Raw genomic sequence first — 25,533 nt, forward strand, 5'->3', positions numbered from 1 at the left:
CAAGGGACTTAAACTATACAGAATCAGAAGATGCTCCCCCGTGTTTTTGTTTGTTTTTTTCCGATTGATTTCTGATTGCTTCCCCCACCCTTTTTTCCTCTTTCTTTCTTTTTCTTTTTCTTCTCTTTTTTCTTTTTTCTTCCTTTTTTCTTTTTCTCTTTTCTTTCCTTCTTTCTCTCCTCTCCTTTTCTCCTTTTCCCAATACAACCTGATTTTGACCACTCTGCACTGAGCAAAATGACTAGAAGGAAAACCTCACCTCAAAAGAAAGAATCAGAAACAGTCCTCTCTCCCACAGAGTTACAAAATCTGGATTACAATTCAATGTCAGAAAGCCAATTCAGAAGCACTATTATACAGCTACTGGTAGCTCTAGAAAAAAGCATAAACGACTCAAGAGACTTCATGACTGCAGAATTTAGATCCAATCAGGCAGAAATTAAAAATCAATTGAATGAGATGCAATCCAAACTAGAAGTCCTAACGACGAGGGTTAACGAGGTGGAAGAACGAGTGAGTGACATAGAAGACAAGTTGACAGCAAAGAGGGAAACTGAGGGAAAAAGAGACGAACAATTAAAAGACCATGAAGACAGATTAAGGGAAATAAACGACAGCCTGAGGAAGAAAAACCTACGTTTAATTGGGGTTCCCGAGGGCGCCGAAAGGGACAAAGGGCCAGAATATGTATTTGAACAAATCATAGCTGAAAACTTTCCTAATCTGGGAAGGGAAACAGGCATTCAGATCCAGGAAATAGAGAGATCCCCCCCCCCCAATCAATAAAAACCGTTCAACACCTCGACATTTAATAGTTAAGCTTCCAAATTCCAAAGATAAAGAGAAGATCCTTAAAGCAGCAAGAGACAAGAAATCCCTGACTTTTATGGGGAGGAGTATTAGGGTAACAGCAGACCTCTCCACAGAGACCTGACAAGCGAGAAAGGACTGGCAGGATATACTCAGGGTCCTAAATGAGAAGAACATGCAACCAAGAATACTTTATCCAGCAAGGCTCTCATTCAAAATGGAAGGAGAGATAAAGAGCTTCCAAGACAGGCAGGAACTGAAAGAATATGTGACCTCCAAACCAGCTCTGCAAGAAATTTTAAGGGGGACTCTTAAAATTCCCCTTTAAGAAGAAGTTCAGTGCATCAATCCACAAAAACAAGGACTGAATAGATATCATGATGACACTAAACTCATATCTGTCAATAGTAACTCTGAATGTGAACGGGCTTAATGACCCCATCAAAAGGCGCAGGGTTTCAGACTGCATAAAAAAGCAGGACCCATCTATTTGCTGTCTACAAGAGACTCATTTTAGAAGGACACCTACAACCTGAAAATAAAAGGTTGGAGAACCATTTACCATTCAAATGGTCCTCAAAAGAAAGCAGGGGTAGCCATCCTTATATCAGATAAACTAAAATTTACCCCGAAGACTGCACTGAGAGATGAAGAGGGACATTATATCATACTTAAAGAATCTATCCAACAAGAGGACTTAACAATCCTCAATATATATGCCCCGAATGTGGGAGCTGCCAAATATTTAAACCAATTAATAACCAAAGTGAAGAAATACTTAGATAATAATACACTTATACTTGGTGACTTCAATCTAGCTCTTTCTACCCTCGATAGGTCTTCTAAGCACAACATCTCTAAAGAAACGAGAGCTTTATTGTAATTTTTTTTTATTTATGATAGTCACACACACAGAGAGAGAGAGAGAGAGGCAGAGACACAGGCAGAGGGAGAAGCAGGCTCCATGCACCGGGAGCCTGACGTGGGATTCGATCCCGGGTCTCCAGGATCGCGCCCTGGGCCAAAGGCAGGCGCTAAACCGCTGCACCACCCAGGGATCCCGAAACGAGAGCTTTAAAAGATACACTGGACCAGATGGATTTCACAGATATCTACAGAACTTTATATCCAAACTCAACTGAATACACATTCTTCTCAAGTGCACATGGAACTTTCTCCAGAATAGACCACATACTGGGTCAAAAATCGGGTCTGAACCAATACCAAAAGATTGGGATCGTCCCCTGCATATTCTCAGACCATAATGCCTTGAAATTAGAACTAAATCACAACAAGAAGTTTGGAAGGACTTCAAACACGTGGAGGTTAAGGACCATCCTGCTAAAAGATGAAAGGGTCAACCAGGAAATTAAGGAAGAATTAAAAAGATTCATGGAAACTAATGAGAATGAAGATACAACCATTCAAAATCTTTGGGATGCAGCAAAAGCAGTCCTGAGGGGGAAATACATCGCAATACAAGCATCCATCCAAAAACTGGAAAGAACTCAAATACAAAAGCTAACCTTACACATAAAGGAGCTAGAGAAAAAACAGCAAATAGATCCTACACCCAGAAGAGGAGAGTTAATTAAGATTTGAGCAGAACTCAACAAAATCGAGACCAGAAGAACTGTGGAACAGATCAACAGAACCAGGAGTTGGTTCTTTGAAAGAATTAATAAGATAGATAAACCCTTAGCCAACCTTACTAAAAAGAAGAGAGAGAAGACTCAAATTAATAAAATCATGAATGAGAAAGGAGAGATCACTACCAACACCAAGGAAATACAAACGATTTTAAAAACATATTATGAACAGCTATACGCCAATAAATTAGGCAATCTAGAAGAAATGGACGCATTCCTGGAAAGCCACAAACTACCAAAACTGGAACAGGAAGAAATAGAAAACCTGAACAGGCCAATAACCAGGGAGGAAATTGAAGCAGTCATCAAAAACCTCCCAAGACACAAGAGTCCAGGGCCGGATGGCTTCTCAAGGGAATTCTATCAAACATTTAAGGAAGAAACCATACCTATTCTACTAAAGCTGTTTGGAAAGATAGAAAGAGATGGAGTACTTCCAAATTCATTCTATGAGGCCAGCATCACCTTAATTCCAAAACCAGACAAAGACCCCACCAAAAAGGAGAATTACAGACCAATATTCCTGATGAACATGGATGCAAAAATTCTCAACAAGATACTAGCCAATAGGATCCAACAGTACATTAAGAAAATTATTCACTGTGACCAAGTAGGATTTATCCCCGGGACACAAGGCTGGTTCAACACCCGTAAAACAATCAATGTGATTCATCAAATCAGCAAGAGAAAAACCAAGAACCATATGATGGTATTATTCTTTTTCTATTCGTTTCAACATGAAATGAAGCAATGCTCAAAAAAAAAGCTGACTCAGTGGGTAAGGCACATGACTCTTGATCTTGGGGTTGCAGGTTCAAGCCCCATGTTGGGTGTAGAGATTACCAAAAAATAAAATCTTTAAAAAAGCCAGGTGTTGGGGGATTGGGAGTCGAAATATCACACAACACTGATAACTAGCAAAGACAAAGGAAACCTTTGTTTTCTGGCTATTTTTTTTTAAAGCATCCACATTCATTAAGGTTCTGAATTATTTCATGGGTCCATATTCCCTGTCACCCAAAATAGAACTGAAAGTAACTTAAAATAGAACATGACCCAGCTGTGGTTCAGGAACCATTGGAAATCTGACATCGTCTTTTAACACTCTCCATGCAACTGCATTTTCTGAGAAGATGAAAAGGAAGGGAAATGAAAGATAAGAAAAGGAGAGAAGTGAAAAGATTTTAGAGAAAAACGTACTTTTATCCCTTTTCAAGCTCCCAATTCATTTATAGCACTGAACCTATCAGTCAGAATGTATGCATACAGCCGAAGTCAGCAGAATTGGCCTGGCCTTAGGGTCAACGCCATGGGTAGCAGATAAGAAGCCCTGCACAAAACTTAGAGCCATGTCTTTTTATTCACTTGCTGCCCTCTCTAAAAGATCATCATGGAATTGGTTAACCATTACCTACCTACCCTGTATTCATTTGTCAGAGACTAGTGAACCAGTTAATGGAATGCATTTAGGGAAGGGAACATAGGACAAGGTGACACAAGACAGTCAGAACCTCCATCCCTGGGAAGTGCACAACCCACCGAAGGAGACAGAGAGGCAGAAGATTAAATGCTCAAGACTCAGGAGCTGAACTTCCTGGATTTGAACTCTGCATCCATGTGTATTAGTCTATGACTTGGACAACTTACTTAAACTCCCTGTGCCTCAATTTCTTGTCTGTAGGATGAGAATAATGATAGTAGCTACTTCATGGGATTATTATGAAAACAAGATCAGTTAATATGCAGGATCTGAACCTGGAACAAAGTAAATGGCTATTTAAGTGTTAGCTATTGTAATGACTATTGTCAATGGAACTATTAATACTATTTATTGGAATGTTGATCACCACTACCACCACCTTAGAAATGAGAGCTGATGCTAAGGAAGCCATAAGAAAGGACACTAAATTCTTTTTGGAAGAGGTAGGCAGTACACAAGTTTCACAGAGGAGTTAATACTTGTGCTGAATTGGTTGGGCCAAGAATTAGAGAGAAGGCATACTCGAAAAAGGGATGGAAATATGAGGGAATGTGTCACCTTCCAATGTTAGGGGAGGTTGCAACACATGCTCTAGGCAGAAGATGAGGCTGGTAAGGTTGAAGGAGCCACACAAAAGGCCTTGCCACACTGGCAGTGACTGAAGAAATCTAAACAAGGAAATGATACAAATACATTTAAATTTCAGAAAGATCATCATGGCTACAATGGGAGGGACGGACCAGAGAGGGGAAGTTGGGGAGGAGTAGACTGGAGAAACAATTAGGAAGGAAAAACAGGACCTGGTGACTGGCTAAACATGGGGAGAAAAAAAAAGAAAGAAAAGAAAAGAAGAGAAGAGAAGAGAAAGGAGAGGAGAGGAGAGGAGGGGAGGGGAGGGGAGGGGAGGGGAGGAGAGGAGAGGAGAGGAGAGGAGAGGAGAGGAGAGGAGAGGAGAGAAGAGAAGAGAAGAGAAGAGAAGAGAAGAGAAGAGAAGAGAAGAGAAGAGAAGAGAAGAGAAGACCTAGAATGATGCCTAAATTTCTGACTCAAGCAACTGAGTGAGTAGTTAAACAAAGCCAAGACTAAAGAGCAGGAGGCAGGTGCTGGGAACGGAGATGATACGGGTTTGGACCCATGGTGCAAACAATACTTACAATACTGTGGCATCTTCACACTGAATAAACATTTATTAGTTTCAAAATATTTTTTAAAGATTTGGTTTATTTATTTGAGAGAGAGAAAGATGCAGGGCTTGATCTCAGGACCCCAAGATCACACATGACCTGGGCTGAAGGCAGACACTTAACTGACTGAGCCCCCCAGGAGCCCCATGAGGTTCACAATATTAACAGTGCTTCAGAAAAGTGGGAAAATACTTTTCCAAATACCTCACAGTGAACATAAATTATACAATGGGGTGAGGAAAACTTTAAGACAGATACATGAATGGGCTGCCTCCTCTAACTTCCCACTAAATACTATACAGGTAAGGGAGTGAGGAAAACCAGCACCCGTAGGGAAACAGACCAGGCAAGATGCTGTTCCTTTCTACTGTAGGCCCCTTCTGAACACCATGGCCCTAGTACCTCTTCGAAGTTCATACCAAGTCACAAATAACAACAAGTGGAATTTATTAGGAGCCTATGTGCCACACTCGGCAAACATGGAGTATTCAGCTCTTATTACTGCCTGTGACAAATTCCTACAAACTCAGTGGCTTTAAATAACACAAACTGACAGTCTTACAGTTCTAGTGGTCAGATGTCTAAAATCAGGGTGTTGGCAGGGCTTCAGGGGAAAATTTGTTTCCTTGCCTTTTCCAGATTCTAGAAGCCAACTGCACTTTGTTGCTTGTGGAACCTTCTTCCATCTTCAAAGAGTATAGCTCAACTTCTATTTCCAACCTCATATCACCTTCTTCTGACTCTGATTCCTCTTGCATCCCTCTTAGAAAATCCCTTGTGATTACAAGGGGCCCTTCAAGATAATCCAGGATAATCTTCCCATCTCAACTCGATTGTGGCTGCAAAGTTCTTTCTGCCATGTAGAGTATCAGTCACAGGTTCTGGCAATTAGAATGTAGGCATCAATGGGCCATTATTCTGACTACTACAGGTAGTATTTGCCATATTTCTTCGCCCTAAAGGTACTATTTTTTTCTTTTCCACACTTATTTTTGGAAATAAAGCAGGAAGTCCAAACTCAAGGGAGGAGAGAGATAAAGTTCACTTCAGAGATGGGGAAAATGTATACCTATAAACACAGACACACATATAAAATTTGGTATTCTTCTGTACGGAAGATTTGTGTCTTCTCCCTCATTTACTTTTCCTTTTTTTAAAGAGATTTTGTTTATTTATTTGTTTGTTTATTTATTTAAGAGTGAAGGAGTATGTGTAAGTGGAGGGAGGGGCAGAGCAGGAGAGAGAGAGAGAGAAGCAGTCTCTGGAATGAGTGCAGACTCCAACACAGGGCTCAATTTCAGGACCTTGAGATTCAAGACCTGAGCTGAAAACCAAAAATAGCATGCTCAACTGGCTGAGCCACCCAGGTTTGTTTTTCAATCATTTATTTCTATCAGTATTGACTGGTAGGTAAAAGTCTGAGAAAGGGCTTGGATCAGTACCCAAGAGCAAAGAGAGAGGGACAACAGTTAATTAAGTCACTCAGGAAATTATTTTTTGAGAAGTATGTACTAGACATATTGGTGGTTCTGAGTACTCACATTAAAGCAATCAAGACAGACAAAATCACTATCCTAGAGTTTCTATTTTAGTGAAAGGTGGTAAATAATAAACAAAGAAGGAAGATGCAGAGATTTAAACTGAGGTGATATGACACTAAACAGGCAGCCACTTCAGATTGGGTAGTCAAAGAAAACCTCTCAAAGGAGAGGACATTTAAGTGGGGATCTGAAAAGAAGAGCCAGCAACACAAAGACAGCAGGGAAGGACGTTTCAGACAAAGGGAACAGCTGGTACAAAAGCCATTCTGGGAATCCTTCTTCCTTTGAGAATAAACAAACAGAAAAATAGCTAGTATGGGGCCAATGAAGATATATTGAAAAACAAGGAAAAGATTTGTCATCATAGACACTCAGGGAAAGAGAAGAACTCTTCAAAGCTTTTATATAGTAGCCAGAAAACAATGTTGAAAGCCTCTAGTACATTCAACAGAATAAGAAAACATGGCCTCAATAAAGCAGGAAAAGGAAGTCAAATATAATAACAAGATCAGATGAAGAAAGTATAAATTATATTGGTCAAGTGCAAGGAAATTGAATAAGAGTCACAACCAAAATGTGCACCGGAGAGAATAAACGGAAGATTTGACACAATAAAAAACAAATTCATGGGGATCCCTGGGTGGCGCAGCGGTTTGGCGCCTGCCTTTGGCCCAGGGCGCGATCCTGGAGACCCGGGATCGAATCCCACATCGGGCTCCCGGTGCATGGAGCCTGCTTCTCCCTCTGTCTATGTCTCTGCCTCTCTCTCTGTGTGTGACGATCATAAATAAATAAAAATTTTTAAAAAATTCATGAAATAGGAGAAAAAAAAGATAAATATTAAAATGACGATAGGGGCACCTGCGTGGCTCAGTCAGTTAAGCATCTGCCTTTGGCTTGGGTCATGATCCCAAGGTCCTGGGATTGAGCCCCACATTGGGCTCCCTGGTCAGCAGAGAGCCTGCTTCTCCTTCTTCTTCCTGCCACTCCCCTTACTTGTGCACGCTCCCTCTCTCTCTGTCAAATAAATAAATAAAATCTTTCAAAAAATGAAATGAGGAGAGAAAAGATGATATATATGGAAGACACTATACTATAGTATGATGCCTATAATACCCCAAAAGTGGATTCAACCTAAATATTTCATATTAAGAAGTCATTTGTCCCATGGAAGTGTTTATACTTTGTAGCTATTACATCTCTAATGATACAACTAAGAAAACTAGCAGGATATAGACATGATATATAGTATATAAAAGTGAATATTTCCATTTGTTGAGCATTTACCATATGCCAAGAATTTGACTATCTTAAAAACATTTTATCCTCAGAGCAATCCCATAGAGTGACACCATTTTATTTTATAGATGAGGAAGGAGATTGAGAGAGGTTAAGAAACTTTCCAAAGTTCACACAGCTACTAAAAGTAGTGGGGTTTGATTTGAACCTATATTTGGCAGACTTCAAAGCCTCTGCTCTTAACCACAACACTGAAACCAGATCATGTTCAAAATCATAAACTCAGTTACATTTTAAAAAGCACTATAAGACTAGAGCAGAAAGGCACCAAGAGGTTAATATAAATTACCTTAGGTGATTATTTCCACTGTGTATATATAATTTTCTATTTTTCAGTGTTCTATAATAAATACATATTACTTGTATAGTCAAAACAAAATGATGGAGAAGAGGAATAAAGAACTTTTTAGTCTGGGATTCATGAAAAAAATTTGGACTTGAGATAGAAATGTTAAGATCTTCAGCCAATAGTTTGAGATTGAGGTAATGGCTGTGGATGAGCTTGCCCAGAAAGATCTGTGTAGAATATGCACAGAATTATGAACTGCAACATTCAAGACACAGGTAGAGGAAGAAGAATAAGTTTAGTAATTCCTCTCCCCAGGAACAGAATATTGTCTATGGCCTGGAAAATTCCTCTAGATAGATCAAACATGCAACATTACTAATAAGTTCGTGTCCTTGTATAAAGGCACACAACTCTTCAGTGAGAGGAACAAGTATGCTGACAAACTACACAAGCACCTATGGCAATATGCTATGACAATGATAATGCATAACCCAAATCTACAAAATATCTGGGCCAAAAGAAAAAGTCCATTCTATAAAATGTAACTGGTCTCAGAAATTCATGCATTACCCTCTTATATTATAATCCTTAGAGATATCTCCTAGCCTAAGATTTGAGTTTGTTATCATCCTTGCCTCACTAACTTTAACAAAGGAAAAACTAGATCCTTGTAAGTTTTCGATCCTTAAAAAGCACAAAAAAACATATCTTTGCGGCACTTTATAAAACCAAATTATGAAAACAGTAATAAAAAGGCTTATCTTCAATGACTGGTCATCCTGGAACTTAATCAAAGATGTGTTATTTATCACCTACTATGTGCTTAGGCTTAATGATATAATTCCGGACTTTTAAAACTAAACTAAAAGGAAGGGTGGGATCGATTATTTATTTATTTATTTATTTATTTATTTATTTATTTATTTATAGGGTGGGATCTTCTAATTCTTAAATTTTACAAATATGGACTGTGCTTGAGAAAGAATAAAGGCTCAATATTTTGAAATATCTAATGAACTAAATCAAAGCCCTGTGTTCCCTTTTGACATCATACACTATTAAGAAGTAATTATTGATTACATCAGTAAACAACAACAAAAAAAAGCCTGAGCTTTTTCCTAGAATACGTACTGAATTTCATTAGCCTATTTTACAATTTTAATGATTATCATTTAATATTCAATTACTTAACTATAAGTAAGACTTGACTGTGGGAAATAAAACTACCCAAACAATTTAACCAAATAAAACTATCAGCAGCAAATAATTATTGATTAATGTTGTGCATTCTCAAATATTTAATGAATGCCTATTATCCTGCATTATACATAACATAAATGCACATTACATACAGTTACTCTCTCAAAGAACATCCCTAATGGTGGTATAAGCAAAAACATGCTGAAATTACGTTAGTGCAGAACCACATGTGATAAAATTCATTGCAGGGGTAAAACAGTTCAGAGGCAAACGAGACCCTACTGATCATCTGCTTGGATCAATCAAGGAAGACTTCAGGTAGGGCATGGAATGTGATTTGGGTCCTGAAGAACAGGTGGAAATTCAATAGAGACAGGAAAAGGCAATCCTGGTGACATTATCAAATTAGCAATTTTTAAAAATCACTTTGACTAGAGTGTGAAGAATCTAGTTGAACATCAAATATCGTCAAATTTACCCCTAAATATTTCACAACTCCATCCCCATCCCCCTTCTTCTCTACTGACCTCGCCTTTGTTCAGAAGCTCCTCATTTCTTATTCTGACTACAATAGCCACCTAGCTGGCAGAGAACCATGTGTTATCATTCATTGCTATATCCCTAACACCTTGCACAGTAAGTAGTACACGATATTTGTTAAAGGCATGGAAACCTTATTATGCAGTGGTCAGCACTCTTTTTGCTTGTATGGCAAGTACCAGATGATATTTTATACTGTGTTTTATTTATCATAGTACCTTTAGAAAACTGGATCACTGTCAGAATTTTATACATCACTGCAGAAATCCTTATTAGAGTTAGGAACCTCATCAAAACTCACCATCAACACAATACCAAATGGATGACTCTTAGCACCATGTGCCCTCCCAGACATTACTGTAATGTGTGAGTGAGGACAGTGTTCAGATAGAGATGCTAATTCGCAGCAAAGTAAGGCACATATGTCTGACTTTTCTCAGAATTTCATGAATCACTGGAATAAAACTTTAGAGTAAAACGTATAATAAATGATAGATGGCAAGACTAAAAACATTTAAGACTAATAGAAGGTTAATGCTCCTTTGCACAGCGGCCTGAAATCTTAATTCAACCCTTAATTCTTTACCTTTCTACATGCTTTATTAATTTTTCATAGCAATTTTCTCTAATATATATTTTTTATCTGACCCTACCCCTACACATCCATCAAAATATAAGCTCAATGAGAACAAAGATTCATCATAATTTAGCACATGAAAGTGTTCAGCACTTGGCAATTACAGAGTAAATGTTTGTTGAATTACACATAGAAGAGTTTGTTAATTTTTTTTTTTGATTAGCAATTACTACATGCCAGACATTTTGTTAAGTAATGGGGATACCATTCTTCACAATACACTCATTATCTTATTTGAATAATCACTTTAAATTCATGTTAGATCTATATAATAATTTCGGAAGAGTTAGTTTTTTAATCCAGGACCATGGTATATCTGCTCTCTTAAATTTTAAAATTTTCTTCATGTAGGTCTAAGACATTTTTAATTCGGTTATTACTGAAATTTGTTTCATGGTTTTTATAAATGGATTTTTATATTATAACCTTTAAATGGGTCCTTCCAGTATAAATAAAAGGTACTGGTTAATTCTTACCTTAGATCCCACTACTTTTTAGCACTCATTAGAATTCTATCAATTAAGAAGTGTTTTTTAAGTCTTGGCTTTTGTAGGTACATAAGCCTATCTTCTAAAACTGGATCATTTTTTTGTCTTCTCCTTTCCATTAGTTGTGCTACTTTATTGATACTGGCCAGAATTTGCAAATATAAATTAAATAATGATGACTATAGGCATCTTTGTTTTGTTGCTCCTTATGGAACTACTCCTACATTTAACATTAAGTATGATGCTGGAGGGCAGCCCGGGTGGCTCAGCAGTTTAGCGCTGCCTTCAGCCCAGGGCGTGATCCTGGAGACCCAGGATGGAGTCCCACGTCAGGCTCCCTGCATGGAGCCTGCATCTCCTTCTGCCTGTGTCTCTGCCCCCCCGACCCCCCCGTGTCTCTCATGAATAAAATAAATAAAATCTTTTTTAAAAAAGCATGATGCTGGATTATTGGTTTTAGAGAAATGATTAATTTTCTTCTTAAGAGAACAAGTTTCTATGACATCTTTTTAAATTTATATTTTTAAGATTTTATTTATTTATTTGAGAAAGAAAGCACAAGCAGGGGAAGGGGCAAAGGGAGAGGGAGAAAGCAGACTCCCCACGGAGCACACAGCCCAACACAGGGTTTGATCCCAGGATACTGGGATCATGACCTGAGCCAAAGGCAGATGCTTAACCGAGACACCTGGGCACCCCTAAATTTATCTTTTTAAAGTAATCTCTAGGGATCCCTGGGTGGCACAGCGGTTTAGCGCCTGCCTTTGGCCCAGAGCGCGATCCTGGAGACCTGGGATCGAATCCCACATCGGGCTCCCGGTGCATGGAGCCTGCTTCTCCCTCTGCCTATGTCTCTGCCTCTCTTTCTCTCTCTCTCTCTCTCTCTCTCTCTCTCTCTCTCTCTCTCTCTGTGACTATCATAAATAAATAAAAAAACTTAAAAAAAAATAAAGTAATCTCTACACCCAACATGGGGTTTGAACTCACAACCCTGGATCAAGAGTCACACGCTCTATCATAAGCCAGCCAGGCACCCCTCACATTTTTATTCTTAAAATGAGCATGGAGTTTATTTCTTTTAAGATTTTTAAGTAATCTCTTTGTCCAATGTAGGGCTCAAAATCAAGATCCTGAGATCAAGACTCAAATGCTCTACTGACTGAGCCCTTCAGCATTTGTTTTATTTGTCTTTATTTTTTTAATTTTATTTATTTATTCATGAGACAGAGAAAGAGAGACAGATACACAGGCAGAGGGAGAAGCAGGCTCCATGCAGGGAGCCCAACACGGGACTCGATCCTGGGTCTCCAGGATCACGCCCCTGGCTGAAGGTGGCACTAAACCGCTGAGCCACTGGGCCTGCCCTGTTTTATTTTTTTTAATGAGATCTATTGACAGGATGCATCATATAACTTTCATAGTATTAAACAATTAACACTATGGGATAAAATATTCTTAGTCATAAAGGGTCAATTCTTGGCATATATTCCTAAATGTGTTTGGTTTACATTTTATTTAGAATCCAAAATTGATCTATAATTTGTATACACAAACAAGCAACATTTTTTTCAGATTTTGATACCTGAATTATGTAGCATCATAAAATGAATGGGGCAGCTTTCCATCATTTTATATGCTCTCAATTTATTATCAGAATTCTCTGTTTCTTTCAAAGGAGTCTTATTTATAATAAAAATTTTTAACATTAGGGAATCACAAATCCCTGAGTTAGAAACTAAGGGTCATACAACTAGTTCCTTATGCCTTGTCAGGTATGGCTCAGGTTATAATTCAGTTACCTTATCATGTACAAAGGTATTAATTTAAAATTAAAATTATAGAGACTTCTTTTTTATAAAGTATTCATATTAGTTATTATGATTCTATGGGAAATCTAGGACATAAGTTCATTTCTTTAGTTTCTGGTCTAGAATGCACTTATATATAATGTGAGGGTTAAAATCATAAAACTTCAGGAAGAAAGCCTAAAATTTGGGAAAGCAGACTTCTTGGGTAGGATGCAAAAAAGCATGAGTATAAAAGAAAAAAAAAGATAAATTGAACTTCATCAAAATTTAAAACATTCTTTTCATCAAAAGACAAATAAGAAAAAATGAGATGGCAAGGCACAAACTGAAACAAAGTATTTATAATTCAATATAAGAATAAGCTTATAAACTCCTCAAACGCAAAAAGAAAACAACAAATTTTTTAAATGGGCAAAGGACCTGAACAGATACTTCTAAAAGACAAGTAGCTAATAAACATATGAAAATACACTCATCATTACACATGAGGAAAATGCAAAGTGAAATCCATTATGAGAAACCACTACACATTTAATTTTAGAATGGCTAAAATTAAAAAGGCTAACAAGGGGGGGCCTGGCTAGCTCAGTCAGTAGCATGTGATCCTTGATCTCAGGGTTGTGAGTTCAAACCCCTTGGGCATGGACCCTACCAAAAATAATTAAATAAAAATAAAATAAAAATGCTAACAATCCCAAAAATTAGTGAGGATTCTCATTTGTCACTGGTCAGAGGAGAAAATGATACAACCACTTTCGAAAAGTCTTTGGCAGGGGTGCCTGGGTGGCTCAATTGGTTAAGTATCTGACTCTTGATTTTGGCTCAGGTCATGATCTCATGGTCCTGGATGGAGCCCTACATCAGGCTTTGCCCTCACCACAGAGTCTGTTTGCCCCTCTCCCTCTGTTCCTCCTCTGGCTCTCTCAAATAAACAAAATCTTTTAAAAAAAAGTCTTTAGCAGTCTATTAATGCTAAATAAATTATATATATTTAGTATATGTTACATATAATAAATTTAATAAAATAAATTTTATAAATAATTTTTATATGTTCATATTTTAGGTACATATCCAAAGGAAATTAGTATATATAGCCACAAAAAGATTTATACAAAAATGTCAAGAACATTATTAATAATAGCCAAATAATGGATGTAACTTAAATAACTATGAACAAGAAAATGGATAAACAAATTGTGGCATAGTTTTTTTTTTAAAGGAATACTACATAGCAATAAAATATAACTATTGATACTGGCAGGTTGACAGATTTCAAAAACATTATTTTGAACTACAGAAGCCATACACAGTGTCTGACTCCATTTACATGAAGTTCAAGAACAAGCAACACTAATATGCTAGTCAGCATACTCATTCTCTTCAGTAGAAGTAGAAGGGATATGGACTGGAAAGAGGAATGAGGTAATTCTCTGGAAGGATGGAATTATTTTATATCTTGATCTGAGTTATGGCTACCTGGATGTGTGCATGTGTAAAAAAACTATCACAATGTATAATTTAGTGCTTGTGTATTTTACTGCACTTAATTTTATCTCTATAAAAATAATAGAAACAAATTCAAGCATGCTATGACTACCTCAGTTATGGACTTGACCTTTGGAAATCCTGCCCTCCTACCATTTCCTCTTCCAAATGTGTGATATAGACCCTCCTATACAGCAGTGCCTGGACTTTGCAGACTCAACTCACCATTAGAAACTAACCACTCTCCCATATTATTCTTTTCTTCTCTCTTTTCACTCAATATGACCACACATTATTCCTGCTATGATTTCCTTGCTTTCTGTGTCTCTGAACAAGTTTACCTTACAGCCCCTTGCCCACATGATAGTACACATTCCAACAAACAGGCATCCATCATATAATATTTCCTAATAGGATTATTATGTAAAATCCCTAGTATCTGTCAAATAACAATGACTTTATGTCTATCCCCTTCCTACTTCAAATTCTCCCCTTTTTATATTCTTTTAAGACACACCTATTTAAAGCATTATCAGGCTTCAGAAACACAATACTGTATTTCAAAATAGTTAAAATCTCAAATTTACGTTTCAGTAATAGCATCAATATACCATGCATTATTTGCCAAGCTCTTTTTCTCTCCATACCCTATAGACACTTACTTAATCCTCATAACAACCCTGAGATGTAGGTAATATTATCCCCAATTCAGATGAGGAAGTTAGGGCACTGAGCAATTAAGAAATTTGCCCAAGACTAAACAACTAGTAACTGTCAGGGCCATGATAGAGACAACTTCAGCATATTACTTCAAATGATTCACTTAAACCATACAATTCAACTATTGGGAATAAGAGATATTCTTTTGTATCTACAAAGCAAAGGCTATGTTTCTTTAAACCATGAACTTAAAATCATAAGTTGTCAGAGAAAGTTCTGAATTTCTCATAACACTCTGCAGAAGTTTTACCTGGGTTCGTAAATGACAGAAATGTACAATCACAGGGCAATACTATTTTTAAAATACATGGTTGAGACATCTATTCTTAAGCAATGGATGCCTGTATTTATTCATTGATAAGCTTTAAAACTAAGAATTCAAGTCAACACCTCCATTCACTGAATGTCAGGTGGTCACAATTTACACCAATTATGATTTCTAATTATATTCTCTATTTTTTCATTAGCTCTGAACACATGGTCACTAAAAGGCTCTTCCTTCCATCTCTTCATCATCCAGTCATTCTTTTATTTCACTCATAGAACAAATATATTATTCCAGTCATTCAACAAATATTCATTAAGTACCAACTATGTTAGGTATATAAATAGGCAGGAGAGACATTATATAACTTATAAGGTAAATTGCTTCCATAAATATACCGGTTACGGAGTATTGCAGCAACTGATTCCCCTCTATGAAGATGATCCATCACCTCTAACACTTGGATAATGACCTGTTCAGGAGGAAAAGAAGTCAATATTTACTATAAAAATCAAAGCTAGAATTTTTAAATTATGCTATCTATGTAATACTTTATATATTTTATGACAGAAAGACAAAAATGTGTGCCCATGTTCCTGATGTCCATATTCTAGTTTATGAAAATTAAGAAAATTAAGAACACTGAAGGAACTGAACCAGCAAATTATCTACAAAATTCCATAGTGGCTCATTAAATACCACTGACTACATTTCTGAAATCATTAGAATAACAACCAAGTATATGGGAAGTTAGATTAACTATGAGGAGACCTGAGGAATCTGGGTGAAGTTAGAAGACACAAGAGAAGTTAGAGATGAAGAACGGAGGCAAACATTGGCCAAGTAGAGACACAGATAGTACTAAATCCTGAGTTACCAGGAGCACATGAGGCCTCAAAACCCCAAAAGCAGGACCCACAGTTTTAGAATTGGTCAAAATTAAGGCTAGAAAGGTATAAGATTTTGACATTTTAAAGACATAAAATAAGTAGTGGGGGTTGTTTTCTTGATCTGGACTACAATTTTGTTTTGTTGATGGTTATTTTACGGAAAAAGAGCCGATCAGGTCGTAGCACACTAAATCTAATATATTGTTTCTAGCATTCGCTTTGCATTGGAAATGTGTATTTCAAAGGCTCTATTAATTTCAAATATATTGGGAAGCAGAAATATAGATTTTACTTAAATGTTTCTTGTTAGGGATGCCTGGGTGGCTCAGTGGTTGAGCATCTGCCTTTGGCTCAGGGCATGACCCCGGGATCCTGGGATCCAGTCCCAAATCGGGCTCCCCACAGGGAGCCTGCTTCTCCCTCTGCCTATGCCTCTGCCTCTTTCTCTGTATCTCTCACAAATAAATAAATAAAATGTTTTAAATAAAATAGTTTATTGTTAATAAAATCAATTTATTTCACTGCAGAGATAAAAATATGGAGTATGTAATTTAGTTTTTTCATATAATTATGTTTTTTAAAAATGTGTCCTTTTTTGAAGATTTCATTTATTTATTTGAGGAGAGTGAGAAAGAGCATGAACAGAGGGAGAAGCAGACTCTGCTGAGCATGGAGCCCGACTCAGGGCTAAAATCCACTACCCCATGTTCATGACCTGTGACAAAGGCAGACATTTAACTGAGCCACCCAGGTACTCCCATATAATTATGATTGTTGCAAAGCTAGGTAAAGACCTAAAATAATCAAGCCAGAGAAAAAGGTTCTCTTCATTGTTCCCTGCTTTCTTCCTCTCCCTTAATTTAGGGTCAGAGCAAAAGATGTAGAAGGAGAAAAAGTATTTCTTGGGTCTTCATAATTCTAAAAAAAAAAAACAAATCAAATGACAATATAGCATTTTATTTATTTGCACAATCATATTTTCTGTTATTATAAGAAATTGAGTAGCCCACATAAATTTTTTAAGCATTTCAAAATCAACTGACCTTTGGGCTTATCTTTTCTAAAAATGGTGAAGTGGTGAGAAAATTTTAAGATGTTGAGAAATTTTAATTATTTTTAGGCTACACAATTTTTTAGAAGATGTGTTAAGAGAAAAACAACCAAATCTAGATTATTATTAGGAATCTAGGAATTAGCAAATAAATAATTCATGCCCCTTTTCACCAACTCTAGAGTAGAACATACAAATCTCTAAATTAGATATTCAAACTCTCACTCAATCCTATGGTTTCAACCAATCTACCTGCTGTATCTGCGTCTGGGCTCTCCCACTCAAATTCTACAGATAATAAGCCTCTGGTCTCCTGAGGAGCAGGGAGTGGATGACAGGACACAGGACTCCAACCACTTATTATAAAGACTCCAAGAACAGCCCACATTTTCAATCTCAAGACTTATTTCTGACTTCCACAAACCAGATGCCCCCAAGTCTTGAAATATTAGGAGTTGTATGGGAAGAATTAGTTGGTTTCTCTCAAAAGTAGGGGGGAAATTCTTAAGTTTTAACTTACTTTGAACAAATAAAAAATTAGTTTAAACCTTAGCAATTGTCAATGCTGCACCTCCTGGTCCTTTTGTCTTTTTGAATTTTTCAATTTCTTTAGTCTCATTTTAAGGAAGCTAGGAAGGGAGAGGAAGTAAACAATGGTCAATTTACACAAGATTCAACTAAAACCAGATGTTTTCAATCTGGGAATCTGTATGATCAAATTTATGTATTAGAAAATTAAGGGTGTTTGCAATGTGGGGGTAGATCAGAGAGAAAAAGAGAGAGAGAGAAACTGGAAGTATGGAGACCAGTTAAGAAACTACTTCCATAGTCAAGGCAAGGCATGAAATAAAAGGACAGATCAGGGACATGGGGATAGCCAGGGAAAACTAGGACTTATGCCTGCAGATCACTAACAGATATTAATAGGATAATGTGACATCAAAGACAAAATCTATTTAAGTAATTGGGGGAAATGGTAATAATAACAGGTGAGGCAGGGTAGAGCAAAGAAGGAAAAATACTGGAAGGAAAGAGAACAATGGTTTGGTGCAGACATACTGAAGCCCTCTAGGGCACACCATATAGCATCTAACAGAAAACTGGATATATACAGCAGATTTCAATTGGAACTAGAAATGAAAATATAAGGGTATTTAGCCAGTTAAGTAAGAGTTAAAGTATTGAGACTGAGAAATATTCCTCAGAAGTGTATTTGCCATGAGAAGGTGGAATCCCAAAAACACTGTTGTGCAAGAAACCGAGGAAGATGAGCTAGCAAAGAGAGAGCCAATAGGTAGGAGGGAAACTAAGAGAAATGTGAGATCAAAGCTAAGGAAAGAGGTGGGTTCATAAGAGTGGTTGGAGGGTATTCAATTGTTTCAAGTTCTGCCCAGACCAAGTAAGAGATCAGCTTACTGATGTGATAGCTCTATAAAGTCAGTGATTACGTTTTCTAAAGAGTATTATGAAGACAGGTGTGGAGAACCACACTGCAGTGGTTTTAAAAATAAAACAAACACAAATAGGGGCTCCTGGCTGGCTCATTCGGAAGAGCATGTGACCCTTGATCTCGGGGTCATGAGTTTGAACCCCACATTGGATGTAGAGATTACTAAAATAAATAAGCCTAAAAAAAACCAACATAAACAAATTCTTTCAAGAACTTGAAAGTAACTCAAATTCATCAGGGAATTAGTCTATGGTAATGGCGGCCTTCAAACAAATAAGGGAAAAGAGATGATTAAGTGATTGGGGTAGCCATTTAGAAAAATAAATAAGTTCATACCACTTCACTTCCCATTAGGATATCCTAAATAAATTCCAGATAGATCAAAGAATTAAAGGGAAAAAAATGAAACTTTGAAATATTCCTTAAACTAAGGAAAACCCAAGTGAAATTATTTATAATCACACAGCAGAGAAGGTAAGCAGGACCCAAAATTGAAGAACTATAAAAGAAAAAAACTGTTATATCTGCTTGTACAAAAATAATTAGAACTCTGAACTTTAAAAATATCACAAAGTTAAATGCCATTTGATGAGCGAGGAAAAAATGTTCACCACACACACAACAGATAACAAAGGGCTAATGATTTTAACTTACACATACAAAAAAAAAATAATCAATAGAAACGGTAAAACATAATAGTAAAAGAGAACAATCCAAAAAGTATGTGCACATAAAAAATACAAATCATCAAAAAACAAATGAATACAACTTAAAATGAGGCATTGGTTCACCTGTGAGATTCACACACACATGCCCAAGTCTGTTCATATCCATTATTAGTGAGAAGGAATATAAGTTTAGGAGGAATGTTCACATTTCATTCTAGAATTTTCTGTCCAACTTATTTCAAAATTTAAAGAAAGAGGATCCAGCAAAAGAAATAAGAAGGAGCGGCCATGAGGTAGGAGAAAATCAGGAAGGTGTGGAAACCTAGAAGGCTGAATAAAGTGTTATATAAAGAAAGATGTAATTAAGTGTGTCAGATACTAGTGAGGGATGAAGTGAAGAACTGAGAAATGACAACTCGATGTGGTGACATGGAGGTCACTGGACACCTTGGTAAGAGTGGTTTACATGGAATGGTGGAGAAAATGGCCAGTGAGCAAGGGTTCAAGAGAGAACAAAAGGAAAGAGAGGAAACAGTACATACAACTCTTACCAAGAGTGGCACTTTAATGAGGACCAAAAAAATAGGTGGTATTTGGAGGGGGGATACAGGGTGGAAGGAGATGTTTGGATAATGGATGATACTATGGAAGGTGAATCTGAAGAGCATGTCATTACACAAAAATGTAAACTGAAGAAGTATGATAACACATAATAAATTTGAAAAGCACATAAGACCATACGTGTGTGTATACATATATATGTACACACATACACATTATATACACATATACACATACAGAAAAGGCATTAAAATATTTATGGGAATGATAAATCCCCAATTCGGGACAAGAAATGCAATTGAGGGATAAACTAGAAGCTTCGCCTGTATTTAAGATTTTGATAGGCATCTGGAAAAAAAAAAGGCAAAATGTTAAGGTATCACGTAGCTAAGTGGTGGTTCTATGAGGGTTTGTGATACTGGTCTCTATACTTTTCTGTATGTTTGAACTATTTTAATGAAATGAAAGAGAAAAGTATATAATACATGCTCTCTTCCCTAGAGACCGTGTAGATGAGCAGACAAGACATGACACGTAAGGGCCAACAGATATAGATAGATGCATAGAATATTTCCAAAGATTAAGGAGAAAGGCAGGACAAAAACATAAGCAGATATGCATTATAATTAGAGACACACTTCTCCACGGCCATGATACTCTCAAGAAAAAGAGGGAAGCTAATCATTACTCATAGGGCACAGCTGACAAAGACATAATTGTGGTTTTGCCCTTAAACTATTCTACCTAGCTCATCAGAAATAAAACTGACAAGACCATTTTTGATCGCTGAGATAACTTGTGTAAGTTCAAACAATTTTACTCTTAAGCATTTATTTTAAGTAATTCACTAATCTAATATTTCACAAGCACCTATCCTATAGATAATACTTCAGAGATTCCAGTTTATGACTTAGCATTTAATTAAAACCCACTGTCTCACTCTTTTCTACTCTGCCCAAGAACCAACAGCTTCAAAAATAATGAGATTTGAGAAATGCCTAGTCAATTTTACACCATGTACGGTAAACCCTACTTATGAACTAACCTTATGTTATATAAAAAGATTCAGAGTGCCATGATCGTCTGCCTTCAAAGAAAATTTTGTTAAGCACTCTGATAAGAAAAGCTGACAGAAAAGATCAGTGAAAAGTGCTAAACACTACAAAATTGAAAAACTGCACAATGTAGAAAAATTATACATAATTGCACTTCTCTCAATCAAGTTATATATAGCAGCAGCACCAAAAATTCAAAATCATCTTGAGACTGCAAAAAGTGATGTGTAAGAAACAGAACTGTATTCTTTGGGAAAATAGTTTGTTACACAAAAGTTAATTTTTTAAAATGTCACAGAGTGTTAGACTATCAAATCTTTTAGCCTTCACCCATAACAGACACCACACTTACCTCCCACTTGTGGCACTGAAGAGGGCCTACCCTAAGACACTTGAGCTGGGGGCGGGGGTGATTTTTTTCCCTTAGAGTAAATCTAAAATGGACTGGGACTATGTAGTATGCTCCCATACACACCCATGAGAAAATCTGCAACACTAAAAATGATGAAGGTTGTGCTACCCTAAAGCTTGCAACTGTACCTGATTTTAAAACATTTATCCAAGTGATCGATCTGTTTTCCTTCTTATCAGCATTTTGTGCTGTGACTATGGTTTCTAACAGCTACTTCTTGATCTACACTCCTACCAAAAAGACTAGATTCTCCATGTTCCAGAAGTTTCTCCCTTTTCCCTGGCCACATGCCAGGATGGCTGATACAGTGTCCTCAACAATTTCAGTTTTCTTCCCATAGTCACTGAGGCAATATGCCCCCTGTACCACTATATCATCACCATCATCTTGCTTTTTATTGCTACAGGCGTACACCACACACCATGCAGTTCCACTGCTGCTTGCAATAACACCACTCTTTCCTTCTCAATATGATCCCGTGGTAGTCCCTTTTCATTTTGTTGCTCGAGCTTTAGGGATTCTTTTGGGATATGCTGCTGGCTAATGGCCTCATTCATCTTATCATTGATTGCAATTGGCCTTTTTACCAATGTTCAAGTTGTTATCTTTGTATTAATACAATTCTATCTGATCTTTCTAATAGTGGCTGCCCTCTTGTAACAGGGGCTAAACTTGGTCTAACAAATGTTTAAGTGTCAACTGCCAAGCTTAGCTGTCTTCATTTCTTTCAGGATCACATTATACTCTTATCTACAGGAGTGACACTGTAGTATGTTTCATTTTTAATTACACCTCTGTGCTACCCATCAAAATCCTTACCCTAAATTATTCCCTCAATCTCTCTCATTCAATCTCCTTCTCTCTAGGGTTAAGATTTCCCCATTCCCCTGGTTAAGGAATATTGCATTTCTCATCATCCTCATCTATAGTCTTACTTTTGGAAGTTAGCAATTTATCTCAGCCTCTTCAGTCAAAATCTATTCTACATAACTCATTAAGCACTGTTACACAAACATCTTACAAGAAAAAAAGAACTGAGAAAAGAAAGTACTGGCAGGTTAAAAATAAAAATCATTATTTACATCAGTGGTCTGCAAACTTGACTATGTATCAGAATCCTCTAGAGGGTGAGATCAACAGATTGCTGGGCCTCAGCCCCCAGAGTTTCTCATTCAGTTGATGTGGGATGGGTCTAGATAATTTGCTTTTCTAAGAGGTTCACAAAGGATGTTGCTGCTGGTAGATCACAGATGACACTTTAAGAACTAATGATTTACAGATAACATAGTTTTTATACAAAGTTCAGAAGAATCAACTGGAAAACGAATACAGTAAAATGCCCACTACAGGAATAACAGCTCTATAAAGACAAAGATGTCTTATCTTCCAACAAAATCTGTAAAATACCTAGGAAGGAGTTTTAAAAGAAATCTGAAAGTCATAAAAAATAAAATGTTACTGGAGTTTATAAAATCATAAAGGACATGAATAAATGGATACATGGATACAAATACACATGCACAAATATGGAATAAAAAAATCAAAATCACAAAGATGCAAATTTCCCTCAAAATTCATATAGAAATTCAACACAATTCCAATCAAATTAGCAAAGGGTTAGAATTATTTTTGGTGGAAGGGGATGGTTATTTTCCATTTTGAATCCTATAGTTCATCAGAAGAAGAGAACACATGAAAATTGCTCAAAATTTTTAAAATAATAATAAGGGAAGAGGCAACTTTTCCCAGGTGACATTAAAATGTACTATAATGGGGGGGCACCTGAGTGGCTCAGTAGGTTAAGCATCTGACTCTTGATTTCAGCTCAGGTCATGATCTCAGGGTTGTGAGATCAAGCCCCACACTGGGCTCTGCACTGTCTGTGGATCCTGCTTAATATTCTCTCTCCCCTGCCCCTCCTGTCTCCCTCTCTCTCACTCCCTGCCTCTCTCTCTCCTCCTCCCTCTCTCTCAAAAAAATAAAATGTACTATAAAGATACAGCTACTATAACAGTGTGGTACCAATATGGGGACAGAGGGATCAATAGAATCCAGTCCCAAAACAGATCCAATTGCATATGGTTATTAACTACATGGTACATGTGGTATTTAGGATTGGTAACTAAAAAAAAAGATGAATTTCTCAATAAAGAGGTTTAGGGAAACTGACTATGTTAGAAGAAAAACTGAAATCTTATCTATCTATATATATACACACACATATATATATGTATATGTATCTCCCACAGATAGAATAACTAAACATGAAAAAATTAAATTATAACTGTAATAAGATAAAAAGAATATATATTTTTTCAATGAGGCAAAAATATCAAACTCCATTCTATATAATTCATTAAGCATTGTTACACAAATATAAGAAAAAAAGTGAAAAAAATCTTTCTAAGAGCCAACACAAAATGCAGAAGCCACAAAGAATATGAAAATGGTTTTGTTAATGAGAAACAAGGTTATAATTCTATAGGGTACAACACACTATAAACATATTGAAAAAATACAGTAGCCAGTAGCGAGTTGAGGAGGAAGGCTGTAACATGTTAACAGGTGGAGGTTTAATGTTCATAACACATAAATTATTCTCCCCCCCAAAAAAAATCAGTAACAAAGGTGTATGATACAGTAGGCAAATATCTGAAGAGGCTTGGCAGAGAAAAAGAATAACAACAGAAAAATAAGTTTAAGGAAATATGTTTGAACTCAATTGCATGCGTGTGTGTGTGTGTGTGTGTGTGTGTGTAAAACTGAGAGAAAACCCACAGCCATATTAAAGACACATTAGTTGCACAGCATCCTTCTCTTTCCCACATTTTCACCTTCGAAAGATACTAAGACACCTCTTGGGTCCTATTTACCATGGAAAATCTTATACTTCCACTAAAACTTACAAACAAGGGAAAGAGAAAGAAGGTGGCTTACAAGAAACTTAAAAATGAAATCTACCAAAATTCAGGAAAGGTAAAAATTATTGTGCATTTTACTAGGGAAGGTAAGCGGGCATCTATTAAAGCTTCTAGATTGGGGTGCATTTAAGTAAGCAGGTGAAGATAGTTGTTTTCCCCCATCTCCACACAAGCAGGCCATAATTCAATTTGTCTTCAATGTTCCAAAGGGTAAAATTCTTAAGTGGTTTTATATTAAAGTAATCATCTTACCATAAAGCTGTTTATCCAAGCAAAATGAGATTCACAAGCGATCTTAAAACAGAAATGCTTGTATCTCCAATATAATGGAATAATCAAGTGCCAAGTAACTGCTGAAAAACTTTAGATGCAATGCAGTGTTTTTATTACATTATATTTTTCTAGTATTATAAAAAGTAAAGATTGAATCATTTTATTGTTTTTGCACAAGAGATTGTTAGGCTGACGGATTCCAGTTTTCAAATCAATCTATATATGAAATCTAAAGTCCATGCTTTAAATGCTAAGCAACATCTAAACCGTAGCAAAAAGAAATGAAAGTATTTCTTTCACAGTGATAAATCCAGTATGGCATTTCTTTAAAAAGTATTAATCATTCCTCAAATAACTTAGGTTAATATGGGTAGAATCCTCTGACTATATTTTGAACAAAATTTTATGAGACATTTTTGAAAAACTCACACAGATGAGATTTGTTAGTCTGCTTATTTAAATATAATATACATTTATATATATATATTATATAAAGTATTATATATAATACTTGTTATTCTAAGAATATATTGAGTTCTACCCACATAATTGATCAGCTATTTATACTGAATTAAGAACCCTCTTTAATTAAGATCTACTGTAATTTACAGATCACAATCTCAGAAAAAAATTGATTATTAATAGTAGTAATCTGGCTTCTTAGAGATTTATCCCATTCTTCAAAATTAAATTAAAAATACAAAGAATTTTCTTTCAAAAAGATACAATACTATTTAACATACCATTCAGTCATAATCAACATGAGTCTACTAAGTTAAAAACAACAAAAACCTGGTCTCATCACAATTAATGTAGTCCATTTACTAGAAAGCCAATGTTTCATACTAAGAGTTTTC

General features: G+C 36.4%; 1 protein-coding gene across 12 annotated transcripts in view; it reads right to left on the bottom strand.

Annotated features, from left to right (window-relative positions):
- The window catches only part of KLHL13 (kelch like family member 13), a 211,204-nt gene that overhangs the window by 106,674 nt on the left and 78,997 nt on the right, over positions 1-25,533 (bottom strand). For 10 of the 12 annotated variants that reach the window (XM_025431327.3, XM_025431316.3, XM_025431315.3 and 7 more), the window contains one exon: positions 15,794-15,867. The exons of the other annotated variants lie outside the window; for them this stretch is intronic. In XM_025431327.3, coding sequence (XP_025287112.1) covers positions 15,794-15,843 — 50 coding nt within the window. In that variant the 5' untranslated portion in view covers positions 15,844-15,867. The remainder of the gene's footprint in view (positions 1-15,793; positions 15,868-25,533) is intronic. 12 annotated transcript variants of the gene reach the window in all.

The sequence above is a fragment of the Canis lupus genome, chromosome X (assembly GCF_003254725.2).
Source record: "Canis lupus dingo isolate Sandy chromosome X, ASM325472v2, whole genome shotgun sequence".
NCBI classification, from domain to species: Eukaryota; Metazoa; Chordata; class Mammalia; order Carnivora; family Canidae; genus Canis; species Canis lupus.